This window comes from Nesoenas mayeri (genome assembly GCF_963082525.1).
Source record: "Nesoenas mayeri genome assembly, chromosome: 4".
NCBI lineage: Eukaryota > Metazoa > Chordata > Aves > Columbiformes > Columbidae > Nesoenas > Nesoenas mayeri.
In genome coordinates, this window is record NC_137540.1 from 71,483,074 (window position 1) to 71,506,663 (window position 23,590).

Sequence of the window (23,590 nt, forward strand, 5' to 3'; positions counted from 1 at the left end):
AGCCCCAGTTACTCAGTTCAGCAAGTGGGTAGTTAGTGTGTTTGATCATCTGTCCTCACTAGTGGTGAGAATGACAGGAACAGTAGGAGGAGGAAGGAGCTTGGTCTTTATGCGAGTTCTTATGGGTGAACCAAAGAAGAAACGTGCTGAGGTAGGAATCCACTAGAACAGGCTAAGTTACGTCTACTTAAACTTGGACTCATGCCTGGATTTCTTTTTTTACAGCTGTACAAATTAACAAATAGACACATTGATCACATCAATGAATTCTTGCTCCTTCAAAGGAGTAAAACAGAAGTTTTGTCTTCCTCAGGTCCTGGAGAAACACTGTTCCTCTACTGCCCAGCTCTGTTTGATTTTTTTAAACAAGACAGACCAGGAGAAAGTCGTTGAAGTCTTGTTTTATTCAGCTGACAAAGTGGCAAATGATTAATGGTAGGTTACAAACGTTATTTTGGTTGGATCACAAGCCCGCTTGGTAAGATGGGGAAACAAAACCTTTACACAAATTGTAGAGAAGCTTCCTGAAGTTGGTTGTCCTGATAACTCAAACCCAACACAAATACAACAAGGTGGTGAAGTTAAATACAGTGCAAGGAAACAAGACGGTACCCGTGCTTGGATGTAACGCTTCCCGCCCCTGCCAAGAGCTTTGCAACCCTCGGGAGATCCGAGGGTTTTTCTTTCCAGCACAAACGATTGTGAAACTGCAACCCTACCTCACTGCACCTGAGTTGTTCCCAACCCCACGGCGCTGGCGTACGCTGTCAGGATATCCACAATTTGTTTTGTTTCCAGGGTCATTCTCGCTTCGGTCAGCCAGTCGTGCGCCACTCGCCTCGACTCTCCTCTTAACTGGTTGACAAATTTAGCCGCCAGCTCCAGATCTCCGTGTTCGATGCAATAGGACGCGTAAGACAGTAATTTAAACGTATCGAGGTCGTCGGCGCTGAGCTCGGCCGGTGGCTTCAGCTGTTGAGGGTGAAACACAAGCAGCGACTGCAGGTAGGACAGGAAATATTGGTACAAGCTGTTTCTGGTTTCATCGATCATAGCCACTCTTTTGGCCAGTTTTTGGACTGTGTAGAACCGCGCTCTGAGCGCCTCCTCGCTGTACACTCCCCGTGTCAGGGACTCCGGTGGCAGGGCTGCTGTTAAGGCTTCTGTGAAGGCGTTGTCGGAGCAGCTGGCTTTGATGGCCTTCACCGCGCTCTCCAGCGGCTCCGTCGGACTATCCCCAGAGGCTGTTTTCATGCAATATTTAAGCGCTTCTACAGAAAGCCAGAGCTGATGGGCCTTTCTGGCTTCCTCTTCTGCTACTGCGTGACCTGCAAAAACAAGGCGAGAAGAAGAGTCTCAGCTGGGGGCGCATGGAGTTTAGACCAGAAGCAGCAAAAGCCTCCCCTCGTCAAAACTGCTTTCAAAAGCAGCCACCCCCTCAGCACTTGACCTCAAAGTAAATCTGCTCTACAATTTAGGAGCAGATCAAGAGAAAAGCTTTGGAGTCGTGCAGCTGGGATTTGCTGGCAAACCCAGGCCCATGTGCCTGAGCCCTATGTGCCTAAGCTTGGGTTTAGGCACCCAGGTCTGGGCAAGCGGCCTCTGGGGAATAGTGACTTCAGTCCTTAAAGAAAAGGGATTTCAGGGCTCACTCTCCACTGCCTGCTCGATTCCTTTCAGCCGGGCGTACGCGGTGTTTATATCCAGCGTGAAGTTGTCGAGCTGTTCCTGAGTAAGGCGTCTGAACTGCATTTCTTGTTCGCTGAGCTTCTCCGATAAGTTCTGAAAAAACAAGATACATACATCAGACCGGAAATGGCTGTTTAATTCTATTTACCTTATTTTTAATACGTGTGTCTGTAAATCTTGTTATTGCAGATACTAAATACAATATACCGGTATTAAGCCTTATTAGGGTGAATTTCACTGTTACGGCACTTAGAACTGTCAAAAATTCCTTGCCTATAGCAAAAGCTTTTAAGAGAAGTCTGAATAAAACCTACAATGTTCAGGTATTATATTTCATCTCTCAAAGAGGAGCAGCCCCCATTTCAGCCTTCTGTTAGATGGTACAGGACTCGCCTCTTGCTTTGCAAGGGTTTAAACATCCCCCAAATTCCCCTGGGGGTGTTTCTCATGTACCTGCTCAAATTCCACCTTCAGTTCCTGCTCCTGGATCTTCAGGACGTCCCTCAGGTGGTCGGTGTGGGCAGCAGCCTGGCGCCGCAGCTGGGTCCGCATTTCCCCCTCCATCACCTCTCGCACTTCTTCCACCTACACACACCAGCGGTTGTTACTACACCTCTATCGTCCAACTGTTTGTCACACACTGTGATTCTGTCATCCATCAACCGGCACTTTTCATCAAAGAGCCCATGTTTCATTTTAAAAAACTGTTACAACTGAGCCTGTTCCTAAAGCCTTGAAAAAAGCAGCTTCACAACCCCCAGCACCACAAACTTGTGGTTACATTCACTGGGCACTTCGTATCAAAATACTATAGAAAAGATACAGTGATATGACAAACTAATCACTCTAGTGTTTATAAACCAACTTCCAAACAAAATGTACTTCACCTTTTCCTATATGCTGTGATACTGTCTGAGTTGGACACAGTAATAAAACAGTAATATCCTTTTTAACCTGATCTTGTCTCAAACAGCCACTTGGGAGAGCGCAGGTTAGCACAAGGGAGCACAGCGCAGGTTTAGTTAAGAGCAGTTGAACAGCTTTTTGGTTTTATGAGCTTTTTTAGAGGATTGTGTCATTTCTGACCTTTCACTAAATGCACAGATGACAGTTCAGACAACTTTTTCAAAGAGCTCTAAATTAAGACCTGTTACTGAATGCTTTGAACTAACAGGCTATAGGTGAAACAATTAGTTTCCCTCATGTCAATACAACTTTCTCAACTAACGGCCAGTGTTTAATCTCATTTTCAGAGGTACGTATGTGAAAAAGGCAGCACTATTTGGCACGAGTGTCTGCCTGCAATACGGTATCTCAAAAGATAAAACCTCCAGTGCCCAAATTCCACCATTTGTAAGTTATATTTGGCTTCACGTCCAACACAGCATTAAAAGCCCGAGTTTTCCTGGTCCTTTTGAAAGAAATAAATCCCAAACCCCTCGCAAAGGGGAACAACACAGAGATACCTCGTGGAGGGGCTGCATAACCTTTAGGTGGCCACACTGGGTCAGGTCAAACATTTCCTCTGACCCAGGAATCCCAGCAGACAGGCACCATCAAAAAGTCATTCCTCTTTAGCTGGATGATATTACCATTCTACCTTTGCAGAAGTTTCTTTGCCCAACATCTCCTTCCCACCGTTAGCCTGGGGGTCACCCCATCTGAACTCTCCCATCGCTCCCAACATCCCAGTTGCTCCCCTGTGTACTTTTCTCTAACTCTCCTGCCTCCTTCTTGAGCCAGAGACTCAAGCAGGTCTGTTACCACCACTTTACCTTCCTCTCCTGTTCTGTTTCAATCTCACTTCTGTGATGCTCCAGTGCTTTGGCCACGGCCGCCTCAAATGCCTTTTTATCTTCAAGCTTCTGCTTCTCCAGGGCCGTCTCGATGTGCTGCTGTTCCCTCACTCGCTGCTCCGCCAGCTCCTTGTTCAACTGGTCGATGCGACGATGGGCGTGTGCGATGAGGGAATTTAAGTCGTCCGTCGATAACTGGTCGGCTACAGAAAACATGGGGCGTTAGGGAGGGCTGCAGGGAAATGCCGCCGTGCTGCTCCACTCGAGCACCCCAAGGCTCCTCGTGCTTGACCAACAAGCGTGTTTTATGGACAGTTTCTCAGCACGTCAAGCTCTGGAGCTGTGCTAACGCTCACCCAGTATCGCTTTCTGAGCCACACCAACAAGCAAGTGCTTTCTATCGCTGTAAGAGAAATTATCTTAGTGTCTCTGAAGCGATTCACAGCTCTTATTTACACTCCTGTATCCACATCACGCTCAATTAGAGGAGCCTTCCGACAACTTGGTCCATCTTTTTCTTTACACCTCTACATATTTTCCCCTGTGACAGCAGACAGAGCAGCAGGACACATAAAACCCCGGGGCTGACCGATACCTCCTGCTGGGTACTCGCTCACGGAAACCTGATCCTGAGAACACCGAAGTCACCGTGAGACACAGCCAGAATTACCTTCTCTCTCCAACAGTCCTCCAGAGCAACAATCACATTTCTTAGGCCAATTTGTACCTTGCGGGTTTGGCTGCTCCCAAGAGCAGCAGGGGTCACAGCTACATTTGTGTCTGCCGAGAGCTTTTGCTCTTGTTGTGCTGGGAGAGGAGGACACACGCTACGCCTGCAGCGCTTGGTGACCTGAGAACGGCACAGACTGTAAAACGCTGCAGCTCGTTTTGCTCTGGCTGCCGACGAACTCGGAAAACCAGGGTCTAAATAAAGCAAGTGCAATTCCACAGCCCTTCAGCCGTCCTGCTGGTGAGCGCTGGAGAAAGGGCTGGGCAGGAGGGCTCGGAGCAGCGGGACGTGTCCAGCACCACTAAGCTCAGCTGTTCAGCTTAACACTGTTACAAACAGAGTGGGGTTTCACTCCACTCCAGCTTTAGTAGGTTTCTTTGATCAGAAGGGAAAAAATAAATAATAATCGACCTCAGAATCAAATTGTTAATCAATATTGCTAGAATCAATCACGAAGGTCAAATTTGGAGAGGCGTGACAAGTTCAAATTAAACTAATCTGGTTTTGGTTTCAAGCAGAGGTTTCAGCGGCATCAGCAGGAGCTGGCGCTTCCAGCACCGCTCTGGAGCCAGGACTGTGGGTCTGCGTGAGGACAAACGTCTTCACACGGCATAACTGGAACCAGGCAAAGCTGCTGTTTCTCACTGGAACCTCAGCAGCAGGTATTGACCAGCTTAAATTCACAAAGAAAATTTAAACCTGGCTTTCTCAAGCCAGCAATCACACTCAGCTGGGAAGTGCTGCTAGACAAGTAGTTTGTGGTTTAAGCTAGACGTGCAAAACGACTGGAAAGGATCCCAAAGTGTTTTAGGAATGCAACACTTCACCCCTTTGTTGATATTGCTGGTAATTTAAAGTGATGTACCAGACGAACATCAAAAAGAACAGAGAAGAGATGACATTCACAAGAGCAGAACAAGTGACAGGAACTCACCTAAGTCAGTTACCTCTGCAACAGAAAGAGAAGAGGTTGGAAAAGTTAATGCACGTTCACTACAGCAAGTCAGTCATGCAAAAGTGAAATAGAAAACTCAGAGCTTGTTATAGAAATAGAAATACAGAAAATAGAAACAGAAAACTAAGAGCTTGTTATCTACAGTGCCTTAAACATAAGCCCAAGTTTTTAGGAATTTAGGAAGAACAGAATGTCACACTTAAGTGTCTCTTTATGTTATAGGCAAGATGTAGCGCAGAACATCCCAACCTCTTAAAATCACCGCTGGAAGCCCACGGGTTGATGTTGAAGTTTAGCCAGAGCAAGGAATACAAGCTTGAGGTAGAAAAGTGCAACAGGACACAGGAAATTTTAGTCTGACATTTCTAGATTCTTCTAAATCAGAAGCAGTTGGTTAAGAAACAAATTCCCAAGAGGCAGCCAAAGTCACAGACTCTAACAGGTCAGGCCCGTGTGCTTCAGTAGATCACACCACTAGGAAACTGAGTGTGCGGAAGCTACCGGGGGATTCCCGTCCCTCCCGTGAAAGCACAGTGGCACAAAACCCAAGATCCCTTTATCGTGCCCACGGAAAAGCAGCTCATGAGATTTCAGATCTCAGGCAAAGAATTGCATGAACAAAACATAAGATGCCGATTCGCTGCTTTGGTGCAGCATCCTGTATTGTTTGAGGTAAGCTACCGTGTTGATTTGGTTTAGAAATAACATACACTGGGGTAGGTAAGATATGAACAATTAATTCTTTCAGTGTATCTGTCATTTCAGGGAGTTCTTTATCGCTCTGTAATAAAGGTTTATGATAATCCCTATAATCAGAGAGCCAACCAGACAAGTACTTGATTTGATCCAAAGCTGGAGTGACCTGGCTGGCTGCTGGGAACACCAGGGGAGGGAAGAGATGTTTAAACAACCATATGATACTTGAACAACATTTTCTGAAACTCCCAATACAGCACAAGCAGTTCCCAGAATTAAGCCTCTTCGTAACATGTGCTTTTAGGTTACTTATTGTCAATGGGAATTAATTTTCACTTCAAACCAACCAAACAATAAATCAGGATGCTGGACGTGCAATTCGGTGGCTATGGTTACAGGAACACCACGAACCAAAGCGAGTGATGTGTCACAGGCACCAAGTGACCCTGAAATTGGAGACTTACTGAGCCCCTTCCAGCCGGGCTGCACGTCGGGGGTGATGCTGTCGAGCTCTCGCTGAAACTCTTCTCTAGCTGTAGCCACAAGCTCATGATACTGAGCTACGATCTTGGCCTCAGTTTGCGCTGCCTGAACCTGTAACAAACCAAAAGGACACTGGTTTATTTTTGAAGACAGGCCCTGAGTTAGCGGCAGATAACGTAACCCCCCGGACCAACAAAATCAAACTCGCTTGGGGGAGAAAAAACCCCACCCTGTGATATCAAACCTCTCGTATAGAATAATTATTTGCTGGAACTACCACTAATCCATTTTGCCTCATCCACAGACTGTAATAGATAGTCTGTAGCCTAGATAGGACCAAAAGAGTATCTTAAATTCAGTTAATATCTTTGAAGATCTCTAGCTCTTTTTCTCTGCTTGCAGCTGTCACATAGGCCTAATAACTCATCTTGTGGCAGCTGCCCCTCCTCTCAGTAAGTTCTGATGTTCTCATTATTAGGCTAAATTCACTCAAAACGCTCCTGGTGAATTATCAGCTGTCCTGCCAAGGGAGATAAATTTCATCTTTACAGTTCTTCCCCCGTTTTCTGAGCTGTAAAGTGATTTATGCAGCGAGCCACCAGTACACATTGCTCCTGCTCCTCCCTAACCTCATGCTAAACTCCTCTTGGCGTTAGCCGTGGTGCAAAGGAAGGACAGACGCCAATCAGGCTGCCCAGAGACTCTTTCAGGACAGAGTTCAAGTTCTCACAAAGATCTTGGCATGTCTGATTACTGGCAGCATAATCAGCTCAAAGACTGAGTCTAACTAAAAAGGCACGGAATTTACACTTTAAAAATACTTAACCTGCCACAAAGAGCTTAGAAACAGGAGGTCTGCGCAGGCTGCTGGGTTCTCCTTACTCTAAGGGCAACTATTTGTACAAATACTATACAAATACTCCGTGGAAGTGTCACCTTTTTCACGACATTGTCCAAGTCAACTATCAAATGATGAAGATTTTCTTCTGCAGTGACAATGTGAGATTTGGCTCCCGTGATCTGAGACTTCTTGGCATTCTCGATTACGCCTTTCATCTTCTCTAACTCTTCTCTGAAAAGAGAAGAAGCTGCTGATTATAACTCACAATAGGTCTTACGACATTACCCCAAATAAATATTTACTTTATGCCATCTGCATTTATAGGAAGAACTACTGGATAACTCTACAGGTGCTTCCCATCTTCCAGTTCTATGGCTAAGGTGCTTGAAATCTAAAGATGTCAGGGTGTCTATTCCATGTAAAATGAGAATTATTTACAGTACAATTAGTACTCAAGGCTTATCTGGAAGGGGAAGATGAAAGAAAGGAGTTAGTATTAGTAAACTAAGTTAGTGTCAGAAGGCAGAATTTCCATCACGCAACAGAGTATCCAGGAAACATTCTTAATATAGGTGGTTTACACTTGCAGAGAGTTTTGGACATGGTGACTGATGCAGATAAGTGAGGATGGGAGAAAATTTACAGAGCTCTGTAAAGATAGATTTATAATTTCTTTGTAATTGAGAAAGAACTGATCTCCCCGAGCATAATTGGAAATCAAAGAAAAAGCGAACAAGCATTTGTTTTCCAAATCCGTTCAAACCAATGGAGGTTTCTAATGACCTCATTGGAATAAGGAGCAAGTTTTAAAATAAATAAGGGCAAAGGCATCCAATAGAGCAGTAGAGAATGAAAGCTGGCACATCTAGGGTTTGCATTACCTTTGTTTCACTCTTTGAAACCTCAGTTACACCTCCGAACCATTTTCAGTCAGCACAGCAACTTCATAGGTAATAGAAGTTTATAACTTAAATGGCAACCATGCAATTTCGAGGAGGCTGCTGCCCCCTCAGCCTCAGCAGCATCAAAGGTTTCCAAATTTACTTCTACCCTCATTAACAAGGGCATCTCGGAGATATTTGTCTGTCATCTTATTGTTGCTGCTCTAACCCCTATGCAATGAGCCTGCACAGCAGACTCGATGCACATCCACGCGGTTCCTGCGGAACCCTGGGCCATGAGAAGTGCTCCTTTTCAGAATTCAGGTATTTCTTAGATGTGCTTAGTAAGAATCCATCCTTAAAAGCAACTCTGCTGACAGAACTGCCAAACGATGCTGCAAGGTTTTTCATTACAAGTCAAAGAAGTTGCTGATGTTACCGACTTAATACACAGAGACTGTAGTCATAGTGTCCTTACAATAGGTTTAATATTGACAATATTATCCAAAAATAATACTAAAAATGGATTCTTTTTAACTCTTGCTTAAACTTACCAACGCTATATATAAATTCTACAGAGATAAACAAGTTCTTAAAAACAGGATTGTTTCATACTCTTTGGTACAGCACCTAAGGCACCTAAGATGTACACATCCATTAGTATACGTGACTTCTTTTGATGTGGCACAAACACTTCAGTTTCATGTGAACACAGGCGACTGCATGCGTTCTAGAAACTCCTGTGTGTCTGCCAGCCCTCGCGTGGGCGATATTAATCCAATAAACCCCCAAAACAAGCAGCTCACTTGGCTTTCAGAAGGGCATCGGCGGCTTCATCCACCGCTCTCCTCCGATCCTTCAGCGCCTCCTCCACCGTGCGCCACTGGGATGACTTCTTCTCCCCAGCAGCCTAAGAAACACAGGTGCCTAATTAGGGTCATCACAATCAAGAAATACAAATAAAACAAAGCCTGTAAAGACTAAGAAGTTGCTACATTCACTTCACTCAAACTGAGCAACATTTTTGTGTTTTACCAACAGCACAGCTGGAAGCTTTATGAATTATTTTACTCTTCCAATATTTTGGTTTTGTTTGGTTCTTAATCTTAATGGCAACAGCCATTTGTCCACGCAGAAGAGCTTGAGGATCACTGTATGGTGCCACAAAATTTGGAAGGAAATCTCTACATGTATTTAAGTAACACTCTAAGTATTAAGCTTACAAGCAATTTTAAAGTACCGTAATACTTTAAAGTTGCTTAATTTTAAATAAGCTTATTACTTAAGCTTAAAATCCCAAGTGTTTGTTTAGTTGCCCATATGCCCCTGTTCGTTTGATTAACCACTAGATTATATTCTCTGCTCCAGAACTGGATAGGAAGCAGCGGTTCCACACAAACTCCAGTATTAACACACTAGAAGCACAAGCTGGTATTGTTTGTGCATGCCTTGCTCGTTTCCAGACACAACATGAACAATCCAGCCAGAAGATTTTGCCAAAGGGAATGGTGCAAAGAAATTATAGGGTGGGCAGTATGATACCCTAACTAGATCTAGGTAAAAAATGGGCTTGGGAATTGAAATACAATGTGAAGACTGTCAATGTATTAACTTCCTGCAAAAGAGAAATAAAGGAGTTGGGGAAAAAAGAACAAAATTCAAAAGCAAACCCACTGTGTTATTCAACTACACAACATTTCACAAGTGGAAAGATGAGTTGTGATAAAAGTAAAGCCACCGCAAGAAAAGCTTCCAGCTTTAATTGTGAAATGAATTGCTGAACACACTAATTTTTTAAAAGTCCCTATTTGTCCAGTTTACCTCAGAATTGTCCATGGCCTCCTTGAGTATTTGCGAATGTGCATTCACGGCTTGCACAGCAGATTCCTGGGCAGTGATCGCCTGAAGGGTCACACGAGTTGCTGTGCTCAGGGCTGCTTCTAGAGTTGCTGCAAGGGCTGGGAAAAAAATGAATTAACCGAATTAAACTAGAAAGAGCCTTAGAGTTAGTAAAATGGCACGTTATAGCCTCCGCATCTCCTGAGGTTATTTTATATGACCCAGAAGAGTTGGTTGGTGTGGGAGCGACGCTGCAGCCAACAGAAGAAGAAAAGTCAGCACAGCACGCTCCTGTTGAGTCTGTGCTCACAGCAGTAAAGCGACTCGGTGAAGCCCTTTGCTGCATTTCTGCAGGGGGACGCAGTTAAACCAACAGGTATTTTCCATCTTCATTTGTTACAATGGTTATTAAGAGGAAACAAGGAAATTTTCCTATTTACCACAAGAAAGATAAATTCCAAATGCAGTTATCCATCCTAGCCTAGAAGGTGGTGGACTCAACCACCTACTCCTGTTGGTACAGAAGCACAAATGAGCTATTAATTATTCAAGCAGGAACCAAACCAGAATGGTTAATCAGAGTGAGCAATGTCTGCTTTTCTGGAGTCAGGCATTTATTTTTAAGTTACCACCTTTCCAGGAAACATTCCTCTGGATATTTCAGTGTAACGTTTCAACTTCTTCACTTGCACAAAAGTCGTTGTACAAAGCAAACGGCTAATGCCAAACCTCTCGCTTCTGTTCACGTTGGTCTTCCACACCACACAAAGCTCGGGGCAGAAGCAGCAGCAGAGCACAACCAGTCTGCTCTGAGCCCATTAAGTTCAGGCTTGTACATCCTTCTCATCCCTCCTGTGCAACAAGGAGGGCTCGGGCTCTGGCTGAGGACCAAGGTGCTCAGAGGAAAGTCTGTGTGTGGTTGACACATCTGCAAAGATCTCATTTGAAATGCACAGCGGTGGGAAAGGTCAGATCAGAAGCAGCACGCTGCACCAGCGCCACTTCCACCACCAGCCCTTGCCATGCACAAAGAGAATCGTTTCAGTTAGAAGAGACCCTCAGGATCATCGAGTCCAACCATAACCTTACTCTGGCACTAAACCATGTCCCTAAGAACCTTATCTACACGTCTTTTAAACTCCTTCAGGGATAGTGACTCAGCCACTTCCATGGGCAGCCTGTTCCAATGCCTCACAACCCTTTCTGTTAAATGTTTCCTCATGTCCAATCTAAACTTCACCTGGTCCAACTTGAGGCCATTTCCTCTTGTCCCATCACTTGTCACTCAGGAGAAGAGTGAGGGGGGAGGCAAAGCTCATTTTTTTGGCAAGACACAAGGATTATGTGAGTTTTGGGACACAGGAAAAGCCAGACCACCTCTCAGTAACGCAGCTGGATTAACAGACTCAAGTTAGAACCCAAGCAAGGAATTGTCATAGTTCCCAACCCAGAACCTACAGGCAGCTCTTCACAGTTGTCTTGACACACCATCCCCAAACCACCACCCAACATGTTGAGGCAGCATCTCTGCAGCCAAGGAGCTGGGGATCGCTGAAGATGGCAACCCAAGCACAAGTCAACAGCACATTGCCACAGATCAAGTGAAGGAACGGTTTCCCTCTGATCAGCATCTACAAGATGACATCTGGAATACGGCATCTGCCTCAAGGTAAGAAAGATCAAAAAAAAACCAGGGAGTGAATGCTGGAGAAGCACAAAGATGGTTGTGGGGATGGGAGCACGTGACAGAGGTGAGAGGCTGAGGGGTCTGGGCTTGTTCTGACCTAAAGAAGAAAAGCCAAAGGGATGTTCAGGTAACACCTTCCACAGCTCAAAGAGTGTTAGAGACCGATTCAGGCTTCTCAGAGGTGCCCAGAACAAGGGCAAGAGGCAGCAGATCCAAGTGCCAAGAGAAATTAATAGGATGTATCGAGTTCTCCATCATAAGAAGCAATGGGTGGACTAGAGACCTTGGGTATCCATTCCAACCCCAAATTTTCCATCATTCTCTGACTATCAGTTATTTCTTAGTGGGTTGAAAAAGCTTCAACGCCAGTTATTGTGCCAACACAACACAAGGACAACAACAAAGAGACCTGTAAGCAACTTAGAACTCGAAAGCCAGTACAGTCCAACAATTCTTCTGCTATGTATAGGAAACCATCAATCTGGACTTACCCGATATCTTCTCCTGCTCCTCTTTGTCTTGCTGGGCAAGCCGGGCTGCAACTTCTTCTGGTGACCGTTCTTTTATAGCCTGGGAACCTTCGTGTTCTTTACCTATTCAGTAAAAAAGAGTTAAAATGTTGTAGCAGAAAGTCCAAATTAATACAGAGATTACTTGTAGGGAAGTAACTCTCTTTTCAAAACTGATTTTTATAGTTGATATTACTTTATAAGACCTAACTTCTGTATGAAGCCATGCTGAAACTGCCTCAAGTTTTTTTATACCCATAACAACCAGTCTCAAACCTTCTTAAAATTAAAAACAGTAGCATGGATACCTCACACGCATCTGTAGACTTTATGTTGTGTAATAACAAAAATATACAAAATTCAGAAGTGAAAGGCAAAGCAAGAACTGGAAAACACTTATGGAGCCAAGTTAAAATTTTAAGTGAATGTCTGTTCTTATTTTTTTGCGGTTCTCTTTGGCTGGACTTTCCAAGCATACCAAAAGTGAAGAAAGATTAGGGAGGGAGCTGCAGTGAATCCCAATTATACTCTATTCCATACCCTAAGGCTGCTTAAAACGCCTGTAAGAGTGACTATTGACCGCAGAAATTCTCTCAAGACCAACAGCAAGTCTGCATCTGAACTGAGATCTCTCAGCTCTCACACTCATGCTGCAACAAAACCCATCAGGTTACCTTTTAATAAAGCTGGATGCTAACTCAGAATAACGTATTTACTTACTGCTGCCATTCTTTTTATGAAATGTGTGCATACATAAAGAAATGAATAGAATCTCATCTGAAAGAAACTAACATAAAGAAGTGTTTCTTGTTGAGTTAAACAATAAATGCAGTTTCTTCACTTGGCCCCGGGCAGACAGGTTTTTAAGAACAGCAACCAGAAAGCTGCAAAGAGCAGAGGCAAAGCGGACTGTGCAAGTTCCAGTCCAGCCCCAAGTCAGGCTTTCCTCTTGTGCTCACCCTGCACCTGCCCCTGGCATCAATCTCAGCTGCTTCCTATGTTAAAAACCTATTTACAGACAATGGAAGTTTTCTTCTGCAAAAGGCACAAAGAATTACGCGTTTAAAAACTTACAAATACCAACACAGAAGTAAGAATTTCTGCACTCAAAGCTACAGGATTCTGTTTTAATTCATCGTGTTCATATGATCTTTTTCACCTTCTCCAGTCCGTATCCCCGGCGCTGGCACTGACACAGCTACACCTGTTGCAGAGATGATCTGTGCTGCAGCCTTGCCCGCTGGGAAGTACAGTTATAGAACAAAACCAGTTAGTATATATGAGCTATAATGTAAGAACTTAATTATTTTCCTCTGTAGAAACATATTCTTTGGACATGGAAATTATTATCTCCAGAAAAATACAGTTTCCTGGACAAACACATACACACACAGCTATGAGAGATAAATGTAAAAAGATGTCACAACCACTCCTCTCTAAACCAGTTCCATTTGATCTGGCTTTACAGTAGGCCACTAATTATCCAAAATTAAGCTTCTTGCGCTTGCACAAAGAAGAGGTAAATGGCTTCAGAGTGCAGTACCTAAAGTGCTCTTCCTGCTGAGTCTCATATCTCAATTGCGCAGGGTAATCATTGTTTGGGTCAGATGTCAAATATTCTAGAAGGTAAATACGTTTCCCAAAATAATAGCCAAAAAAAATAGCTAAAGCTATTTTAGACAAATTTTCTCAAGACTGAAAATAAAATGACATTAATTCAAAGAAATTATAACACTCATCCTCAACCACTCCACAGACTATTTTAATCTACCCTAGGATGTACGATGTCAGAGGTCACTAAGCCTTTTACTCCTCTCTGCATGACATTCTGTAAAGTTACCTTCTTTTTCCTCTGAAGGAGGAACAGCTTCTGTTTTGCTCATCTGGGGTTTGGTAACGGGCTGTTTAGACTCCTTCATTACTTCTGCTACAGATGAGATCTTCAGTGGACCTTGCTGTATCTTCAACAAATAAGAAATAGCATCAGTGTTCCAAACAGCCTGTGTCTCACTGATTCCATTGTAACAGGAAAGAACATTTTCACAACCAGATGACTGTGTCATAAATCTAAACTTCAAGGTACACATGAAAACAGCAGCAAGGCCACATAATCTCTTACCTTGATTTTTAATTTAGAAGGTATCTTTACAATTTTCACCTCTCCAAAACCAAAGGTATAGTAGTGGCATTTTCACTACAAATATTTATTAAGGTATGTATAAAAAGCAAATAATTTCATGCCTCAAACATTCCAAACACTTCTGAGTGTTTTTAAAGATAACATAGAAACTATAAAACCCACAAGTACATAAAGGTCTGAAACAATTCCAGAAAGCAGATGTCAATTATTTCCCCTTGGACATTATTTAGTCCATACAGGGATATCTTAAATTCATTCAGTTGACACTTTTTATTTCAAACCTCTTGAGGATTTATTGTCAAACCAAGTTAGGCCATCGGTTTTCTCTACCCAGCTTCAGTTTTTTGGGTAACTGCTCCAAAAACTGGCTCTCTCAATGGTAATTTTTTGTTCAGCAACACTTAGGGGAGTCACCCCTCCCACTCAGTTTCTAGGCAACTGCTTTTCAAGTTGTAGTTGAAAAAATATATAATTGTTTTAAAGACATGTAAATGCATAAAGATATGGGTTTTAAAAAAAAGAACAACATGATTTTTTTACTGATATCAGTGTGCAGAAGATGCTACAGGCATGGTGAGGGGTTGACAGGCATGGAAGAATCAGTTACGTGGTTTCCCTTTGAAAGGATTCAGATGCTGGTGTTTGGGGCAGACAAACACCTACTCGAGTTCAGAGTATTGTGAGGTTTTCTGTTATCAATCCTTTCATATCCATCACGCAAAGGCACAAGAGTTAGAGCCATGACTGGGCAGGAGATAATTTAACTTTGCTGTCTGACTGGTCTGTTTTGCAAAATTCACTAGTGCCTGTGATGCAGTAAGAACTTGGATGGTCACAAGTCAAGTGAAGCGAAAACCAGAAGAGAGACAGTTTTGGTTAACTGACATTCTCCCATTCATTAAGAACAGCTTGCTTAAACTCCAAATAAAAATATTTTGGGTTTCTTGAAGGTCAAATGGCTCCTGAAAGCTCAGGACAACCACGGCCATAGCAGCTTTTCAGCATTCTTGGATAACTGGGAAGCGTTTGCTTTCAGATGCAGGAAGAGAGAACCTTCCAGATTCCATTTCCAGAGCTGTGCTGAAGGCTGTATCGGGTTTTCCCTTCTGCAGGGTTGTGCCGTTAAGATTTCAGTGTCTGAGGATTATGCATTCAAATCTTCATTCATTCAAAAACATTCTTGTTCCTCTTCAAAACAGCTTCATCTTAGATTAACCGTTTTCTAATCCTGCTACATCACTAATTACGCTCTGGTGAAATAGTTAAATTCTACCATGTCACCTCTCTCCCCAGTTTATTTCCGACTATAAGCAGAGCAGCTATTTAGTTAGGATCCTAGTAGATGATTTTACTGTAAATAAGTTTTACAACCCACAGACCACAATCACAAGATGATAATGGGAAATGTAAATGAACACTGTTACGCAGCACCAAGTAGTACCTCCGTTCATGATTCTTAAACATTCTTAATTTAAGAATTCTTTAAAATTCTTGAATTTTTAGCACACAGCGAAGTTAATCAAAATTTGGAAACTAAGAGCAGATGCTCTCTTAAGAAAAGGGGAAGGGAAGGGAAGGGAAGGGAAGGGAAGGGAAGGGAAGGGAAGGGAAGGGAAGGGAAGGGAAGGGAAGGGAAGGGAAGGGAAGGGAAGGGAAGGGAAGGGAAGGGAAGGGAAGGGAAGGGAAGGGAAGGGAAGGGAAGGGAAGGGAAGGGAAGGGAAGGGAAGGGAAGGGAAGGGAAGGGAAGGGAAGGGAAGGGAAGGGAAGGGAACTTACTGGTTTCTTTGGCATCGGTGCGCTATAAGGTGCGGGACCAAGTGCCATCTCAAAGAGTTTATCCGAGTAGGGCACGGCCTTCTCCACGCTCTCCCGGAATTGCGGATCATAGCTGGCATACAGGACGGTTCCACCTACTCCTCCCCCCACAAACAGGACACTTGCACCGATGATTTTGCCTACAGAAATGCTAAGGAGGAAAGAAGAGTGAAAATTATATAAATCGTATTATATGACAAACATCTAAGGGTTTGTGAGGCGTTATACAGCTGGGGAGAACCACTGTGTTCCAGAAGCTTCCCAACAAACCCAGCACCCACTTTAAATCACTTTTAGCACCAGTGAAGCTCTGGTGCCGTACTGGTTCATGAGTGACCCAAAAATAAAATGGCAACACACAACCTTCCTTCTAAATACTGACCATCTTGCTTAGCTTCATTTAAATCTGACTGAATAAAGCATGGAACACACAAACCCATGAGAATAAGAGTTATTCAACAACAAAAACAATCCCACCATTACTGATTCGCTCTCATGTGGAACCAAGGAGCAGATTCCCCTCTCGCTCAACCAACAGAAGAACCAATTCCACCCTCCAACAGCTCCTACGTACCCAGGCTCTCCCGAGGGGGTGGCATATCCCCGGCACAGTCGTAAGGGACGGAGTGACGCTCTCCCACACCGGCTGTTCTGCAAGGGGAGGAGAAGGCGAGAGTTAAGCAGTGAGCACATGGAAACATCTCTTCATCCCAGCAGCACTGGATGGGTTTGCTCCATTGCCACGTCTTGCACACTCAACAAAAAGAAGCACCCAGCACTAACGCTGCAGCGCTGGACTCTGTTTTTCCTAAACAAAGAGTTTTCTCACATGCAGCTTGCAGGTTAAGGACATTTTAAGAACTAATTAATTAAGCATTTTGAAAAATTATTTAAAAAAAAAAAACAACCCAAACCAGCTTATTTCTGCATTTATTTTGCCTATTTCTGGTCCCTATCTCCCAGCCGGGCAGGATAACTGGGTTAGTTCAGAGCCTCTTCAACAATCTCATGCGCTAGAGCAGCGTAAAAGACAACAACAGCTGTTTAAACACTTAAAACTTCTCATTTCTGACAACATACAAGCAGTTCTCCTTGAGCTTCCAGCCCAAGAGACATAGGATTATAATATAAATTAAATTACTACATGAAGAGTGATGTTTCATTATATCCTACTTAACAAAAACCACATTACCCAAGATTTTTATCACCTTTGTATTTTAGCTGAAAATTAAGATTTACAAGAAAGACAGGTTGAGCAACTCCAGCCCACAGAATCCAAAACTCTGTCCCTCTCAGGTATTATTTTCTCCCACACATAAATTGCTAACAGAGGAATACAGGACACATGAGAAATCAGAGTGCAAGGCACAAAAGGATCTTTTCCCAGAGCTGAGATATTTTCGGCAACTACTATTTTTTCTGTAAAGAAGAAAAAAGAAAATTGGAAGATGCTTCACCACAGCATAATCCCCAAAAGACAAGTTTTCTATTTCCTTTGGCATATGGCAATAAGTAACAAGCACAAATCCTGTGGTTTAGGTCCCATCTTTGTCCAACAGTGTAAAGAGGAAAGGCAGGAACACCGAATTCTTATTCTTTCCAGAACAGCAGCCAAAATATTAAATTAGTAACAGGAGCACGTGTGCAGCAACAGGAAACGTGCTCTTCTTACCCCCGAGACCTTCGCGAGCTCTCACTGTGCTCCGTGGTTGATTTTCTGGTTCATGATGGACAGAACAAGAGACAAAATAACAAATACAGAATCATCAAATAGTTTGGGTTGGAAGGGATCTTCAAAGCTCATCCAGTGCCACCCCTGCCATGAGCAGGGACATCTTCACCAGCTCAGGTTGCTCAGAGCCCTGTCCAGCCTGGCCTGGGATGTATATTCTGTGATGTTTTTGACTATTAGACTTGATTGCCCCAGAAGCATACGCTGAGGCTTCACTGGCCTTTTCAAGGGGAACTTCACTAATAAAAGCCTCTTAAATAATTTCATAATTGACTGCTGGACACACTTCTGTGCCTTGACAGGACACTATTATACCATGAAGCACAGGATGAGCAAAATATTTGAGCATTATGCGTACAGCTCAACCCAATAAAATGAGGGAGGAAAAAAATAAAGTTACTTTGTGTTGAGATCAGCTCAATTTCAGTCCCTTTCAACACTCCGAGTGTATGTTATTTTGCCTAACGCTCCCCTGGAAATAAGCCCTCGCCTCCAAGGCCCTCATCTGGGTTTATGGAGGTTGTTCCACCCCATGCCACGGCAAGAGGGAGCTTACAGCAACCGACTCGCCCGTGCTCAGGCTGGACTTGCCTTCGAGGCGATGCTGGTGGCTGCCACAACTGTAACCTCGGTACCTGGGCTGGTACTTTCCTTTTCTTATCGGCTACAGACCCTCCTCACGCCAACCGATGGCAAATAGCACTGTACACAAAGAGTTTTCCCACCTTCGGTAAACACATCTGCTCTGGCACTTGGAAACAGGCAGCTGGTGGGTTCTGAAAGAAAACTTCTTATTGTTCAGCATTTGTGCTTTGTACATCAGGAGCGGGTTTTTTGTGGGATTTTTGGGTTTGGTCTAGATGCTCTGTGGATCAGATTATCTGTTGCAGGGGGTCCACAGGAGGTCACCAAGATGATCTGAGGCTGGAACAGCTCTGCTGGGGGGACAGGCTGAGAGAGTTGGGGTGTTCAGCTGGAGAAGAGAAGCCCCGGGGATATCTTATTGTGGCCTTTTAGTGCTTAAAATAGGCCAATAAAAAGATGAGGACAGACTTTTTAGCAGGGCCTGTTGCGAAAGGGCAAGGGGTGATGGTTTTAACCTAAAAGAGGGGAGATTCAGGAAGAAATTTTTGCCCCTGAGAGTGGTGAAACACTGGCCCAGGTTGTCCAGAGAGGTGGTGGATGAACCATCCCTGGAGACATCCCAGGCCAGGCTGGATGGGGCTCTGAGCAACCTGAGCTGGTGAAGATGTCCCTGCTCATGGCAGGGGTGGCACTGGATGAGCTTTGAAGGTCTCTTCCAACCCAAACTGTTCTATGATTCTATGATCTTTCGAGGTCCCATCCAAGCTGGGCTGCTCTAGGATTAGCCAAATCCTCGTTTTTGTTCATCAAGATGAGAGTAACCCAAACATGGGCACTCAGTCTACACTGTCAGACTCTCACTAGTGCACACGCAGCAATGACAGCAATAACTAAAACCAAAACAAATCCCCACCAACTTGCTCCTTCAAGATGCTGCAACAAACAGACACTCTCACTGTTGGCCAGGGGAACAACAACCACAAATCTTTAGGTATTAATGTCTTATGAATCACAGAAGCCCAAGTCTGATTTTCCTCCTTCACATCCAAATACACTACTACCTCAAAAAGTCACTGATTTCTTAAAAATAGTGTTGCTCTCTTTCGGCTGTCATAATAATCTTGCTTGTATTTGCTGTATCACTGTAACTTTGGAAACCTACAGGTAGTTTCTAATCTCCCCTTTGCATAACTTCCAGGAGCTGATCATTGTTTTAGACCCCTGTTATTTACAATAATGCCTCAAAGGATTCACAAGAAATAGATCACACAGATGTCACTATACCCTGTAAAAGGCAGAAATAAACCACTTGCTGTCCTGCAGAGGAGAACACAGAGAAAACCCTTGGGGTAAAGCATCACAGATCACTGTGGTCAGGGCAGAGCAGCTGTTGCTGTTCCTACCTCCTCCTCCCGCAGTTCCATGTGCTATTTGTTTCACCTAACTTCTTAAATCCTTATTATTTTACATTCATTATCTACTATTATACACTTTGCAGGGCACATCATGCCTTCGCTCTGGTTAATACTAAGAGCCCAAACACAGTGTTTGATGTTCTCCATAAGAGCGGGCAAAGAGCTCAGGTAGAACACAGCATGGCAGAACATCATTAAAAAAATAAACTCTGCCTTGCAGGCATATAATTCATGGCTGATTTCAAACAACCAGACCCAGGACACGCCATCCTAGGCATTCACACTGCCCTAGCTCATCCTCTCCTTATCACCAGGCATTTTGACCCAGAATTTGCACAGAACGAAGCTTGCGAGACATGTCCGGCTTTCTGCAAGTTGGGATGTGTGTATTTAAACAGAAAGAGCAAAGCAGAAGCGTCAGGGGAAGCTCGTCTTCATTATGATGGAGGTTAGGTGTAACGAGGATATCTGAGCACAGAACACTAATTTGCCATAATTCAAGGCTTCTGCCAAATATTGTAACTTTTTATTAAAAGCCCTGTTTCTTTTCAAAGAAATACTCCAAATAAGGGAAGGTGTTTTTCTGCAGTGCTGCACATGTAGCTGAAAACACTCATGAAATCGCTGTGACGAAGACCCACTTTTCCCACAGGCACAACTTCATTTTACTCATTAATAAACTCGCTGATCCCCCACGCGCAGAGTTCACAGTAAGACGGAAGGTTAACACTTCTCCAGGCTTCTCCCAGTCTCCTCTGCTGGGATTTTCCACACTTAGATCTTCATGCTGCTCCAGCTTTGGGGAGCAGCAGTTCCTTTGCTGTCCCCAAACCCGGCCACGCTCTGGCTCTCTCAGCCCACTCACACAACCCAGTACCATCATGGACCTGTCACTTCATGGGCCTGACCAGCTCCAGCTCTGCTGAGACAACCGGATTCTTTTCAACCTGTAAAGGAGCATCTTAACATCAAAAAAAATAGAAGCAGACTTGTCTCACTGCCAGCTTCTGTACATCATATAGGTTAAAAGGGTTTATTTCCATTCTTAAAAAACAAACTGTTGAATCTTGCCACTCCTAATATTAAAAAAACAAACACACACATATATTTTTTGGGTCTATCAAAGCAAAACAATCAGATTTTACTAGCTGAATAGCAAGGCAACAGTGAGGTGCTGTCACTCACTCTTTGATAATGTCACGGTCAGGTCTTTAGCAAACGGAGCAGGGCAAGAGAAACTCCTAAACAAGACATGAGACACACGGAGTCTCGTGTCAAAAAAGAAGGACTAAAGTGCAGACAGTGTAGTAAAGAGAAGAAAACAGAAGATGGATAATAAGATGTGAAAATCACGTCATTGTGGCTGCCTGGGTGTCACCGCAGCCGCAGCAGAGAATAAACCAACACGGCTGCTCCGGCAGGAACGGGTCTGTTGAACGTGTTCCCTGAGCAGCAAGGACACTTTCCCAAGGCAGCATGGCCAGATGGGACATCCTGGTGTCACCACCTTGGTGTCCCTTACAGGCCTGGCAGCATTCAAGTTTTAGTTGCTGAAAGTCCATGGGACCAGCAACTGTTTTCACATATATATACACCACAGTACAAGACAAAGCTTCCCTGTAATGTGAATAAAAAGAAGCAAAATGCAGAAAAAACTGTTTCACTACAAACACACTTTGCTGTCCAAATTACAGCTCTGTTGTACTTGGTCTCATTAAGAAATGAAGAAAAATTAAAAAATAAGTTATTTTTTTAAGGAAGAAAACAACCAGGAAAGGTACAGAAAACAACCTTGAGTGCTGTGGCACCTCTGTGTTTGGACAGTTCTTGCACCACATGTTTATAGACCGCAGACACATTTCCGAGCTGCAAAGCACTAAGTGGCTCTTCCAGCACTGCGCAGCCATTCCACCCACGTTCTTTTCAAGACTGAATACACGCACAGAGCCTGGAGTGATAAACATCTATGAACGCCTGCGGTTTGTCTTCTCAGCTCCAACCTTCCTGTAAACCCAGAGCCCTATTTCCATGGGCATCAGATGACTTGGCTTGGAGAATCCTCCAGCCTTATTAAGCAGCAAAGACCAGCTGCTGTGGTGGAAAAGGTTGGTGGTGATGGAATCAGATGTTGTTACTGTTAAGCAGACACCTCAGTTGGGCCCTTCCGTTCCAGAAGGACAGGGAACTGCGAGAGAGTCCAGTGCATGGCAACAAAGATGATGAAGAGCATGAGGAGAGGCTGAGGGAGCTGGGTCTCTTTAGCTCGGAGGAGACTGAGGCATGACCTCACTAATGTTTATAAATATGTAAAGGGTGAGTGTCATGAGGATGGAGCCAGGCTCTTCTGGGTGACAACCAATGATAGGACAAGGGGCAGTGGGTATAAACAGGAGGTTCCACTTAAATTTGAGAAGAAACTTCTTTGTAGTGATGGTGCCAGAGCCTGGCCCAGGCTGCCCAGGGGGGTTGTGGAGTCTCCTTCTCTGCAGACATTCAAACCCACCTGGACACCTTCCTGTGTAACCTCATCTGGGTGTTCCTGCTCCATGGGGGGATTGCACTGGATGAGCTTTTGAGGTCCCTTCCAATCCCTGACATTCTGTGATTCTGTGACCTGATCTACAAACTAGGGCCTGAGTAGAGGAGCCACCCTCATCTGTAAACCCTTGTAGCTTCTTAAAGTTGTCTGACTGCTTTACACAGGCTCTGCAGTGTATCATCACCCTCGTCTCTGCTGCCGAGGAAGGGCAAAGGTCTTTTGTATATTCTCTCCTCATGTGCCTGGCTGTGAGGACAGAAGGATCCTGTGACAGGCACTGGGTGCCACAGGCCCCGCACACCTGGTGGGTGACGCTGCTCGTCACCCTGGGCACCGAGCCCCCTTGTCAAGAACGGCACAGCGGGGGCAGAGCGGAGGAGGGCTGTGAGGGACCGGGGCGGTGAGGGACCGAGGGAGGCCGCGGCGGGTAAGACAAGGTCACGTCCTTCCCGCCGGTGAGCGGGCCCGCCCTCCCCGCCGCCGAGGAGCCGGCCGACCGTGTGGCACCGCCGGGCCCTGCCGCGCCTCGGGGCTGCGGCCGCCGCTCCCCGGCGCTGCCCCAAGGCCGGGACGGGCGGGAGAAGCGGCAGCGGGCCCGGTGCGGCAATGGCGACGGGGAGACTACAGCCCCCAGCATGCACCGCGGCGCGCCCCGCCCGCTCCCGCCGGGGCCGCCACACCCGGCGAGACCCGGCAGGGACTACAAGCCCCGGCGTGCCTTGCGGGCGACGCGCCCCTCCGCTCCGCGCAGGGCTGGCGCGCTGCACGCCGGGACTCGTAGTACACGCGGCCCACTGGCGGACAGCCCCCGCCCGCCCGAGCGACCCGTTGGCGCTCGCGGCTGCCCCTCAACAGCGCAGCAGCCAATCGCGGCCCGCGCGTGCAGAGTCATTCAGAAAAGCCGGAGCCGCGAGTAGAGGACGCGCCGCGCCCCGCAGCCCCTGCGCGCCCCCGCTGGCCCCGCTCGCCCCGCCAGCGGGCCCGGCCCGGCCCGGCCTCACCAGCCGGAGAACAGGAGACAGTGGGGACGGCCCGCGGGGTCTCCCCCCGGGGCTGCGCGCCGCCCTGCTCACCTGCACGGCCACAGCGAGCCCCGCTCGGTGACACGCCCGCAGCATGGCCTCGGACCGGCGGCCGGGCGGGCGGGCTGCAGGAAGGCGCCGTGCGCGGTAACTCCCAACGCCGCCCGTCTCCGCCCCCTCCCGGCGCGAGTAAAGCACAACGCGCATGCGCGCGGCCGCCAGCGCTTCCGTTACGC

General features: G+C 45.5%; 1 protein-coding gene across 2 annotated transcripts; it reads right to left on the bottom strand.

Moving 5' to 3' along the window:
• Positions 1-366: 366 nt before the first annotated feature.
• IMMT (inner membrane mitochondrial protein) lies at positions 367-23,531 on the bottom strand. Of its 2 annotated transcripts, none has more exons than XM_080343820.1 (14): positions 23,406-23,531; positions 16,636-16,712; positions 16,023-16,212; positions 13,947-14,067; positions 13,266-13,346; positions 12,089-12,190; positions 9,893-10,029; positions 8,878-8,981; positions 7,286-7,421; positions 6,331-6,460; positions 3,465-3,688; positions 2,143-2,274; positions 1,653-1,782; positions 367-1,328 (listed from the first exon to the last, which is right to left on the bottom strand). In XM_080343820.1, exons 1-14 carry the CDS (start codon positions 23,448-23,450, stop codon positions 721-723), a joined length of 2,217 nt encoding a protein of 738 aa, XP_080199946.1. In that variant the 5' UTR covers positions 23,451-23,531; the 3' UTR covers positions 367-720. The 2 variants fall into 2 exon arrangements, with proteins under 2 accessions (XP_080199946.1, XP_080199947.1); XM_080343821.1 differs by having other exon boundaries at positions 16,636-16,707; positions 23,406-23,510.
• Positions 23,532-23,590: the final 59 nt, after the last annotated feature.

Excerpts from the sequence above, each read along its gene's own strand:
- IMMT (XM_080343820.1), bottom strand. The coding sequence starts at position 23,450 with ATGCTGCGGGCGTGTCACCGAGCGGGGCTCGCTGTGGCCGTGCAG. Across the intron at positions 13,347-13,946 it reads TCCTTCAGAGGAAAAAGAAG|CGGGCAAGGCTGCAGCACAG; the intron begins GTAACTTTACAG and ends TGTACTTCCCAG. Across the intron at positions 10,030-12,088 it reads GGAGCAGGAGAAGATATCGG|CCCTTGCAGCAACTCTAGAA; the intron begins GTAAGTCCAGAT and ends TTTTTTTCCCAG.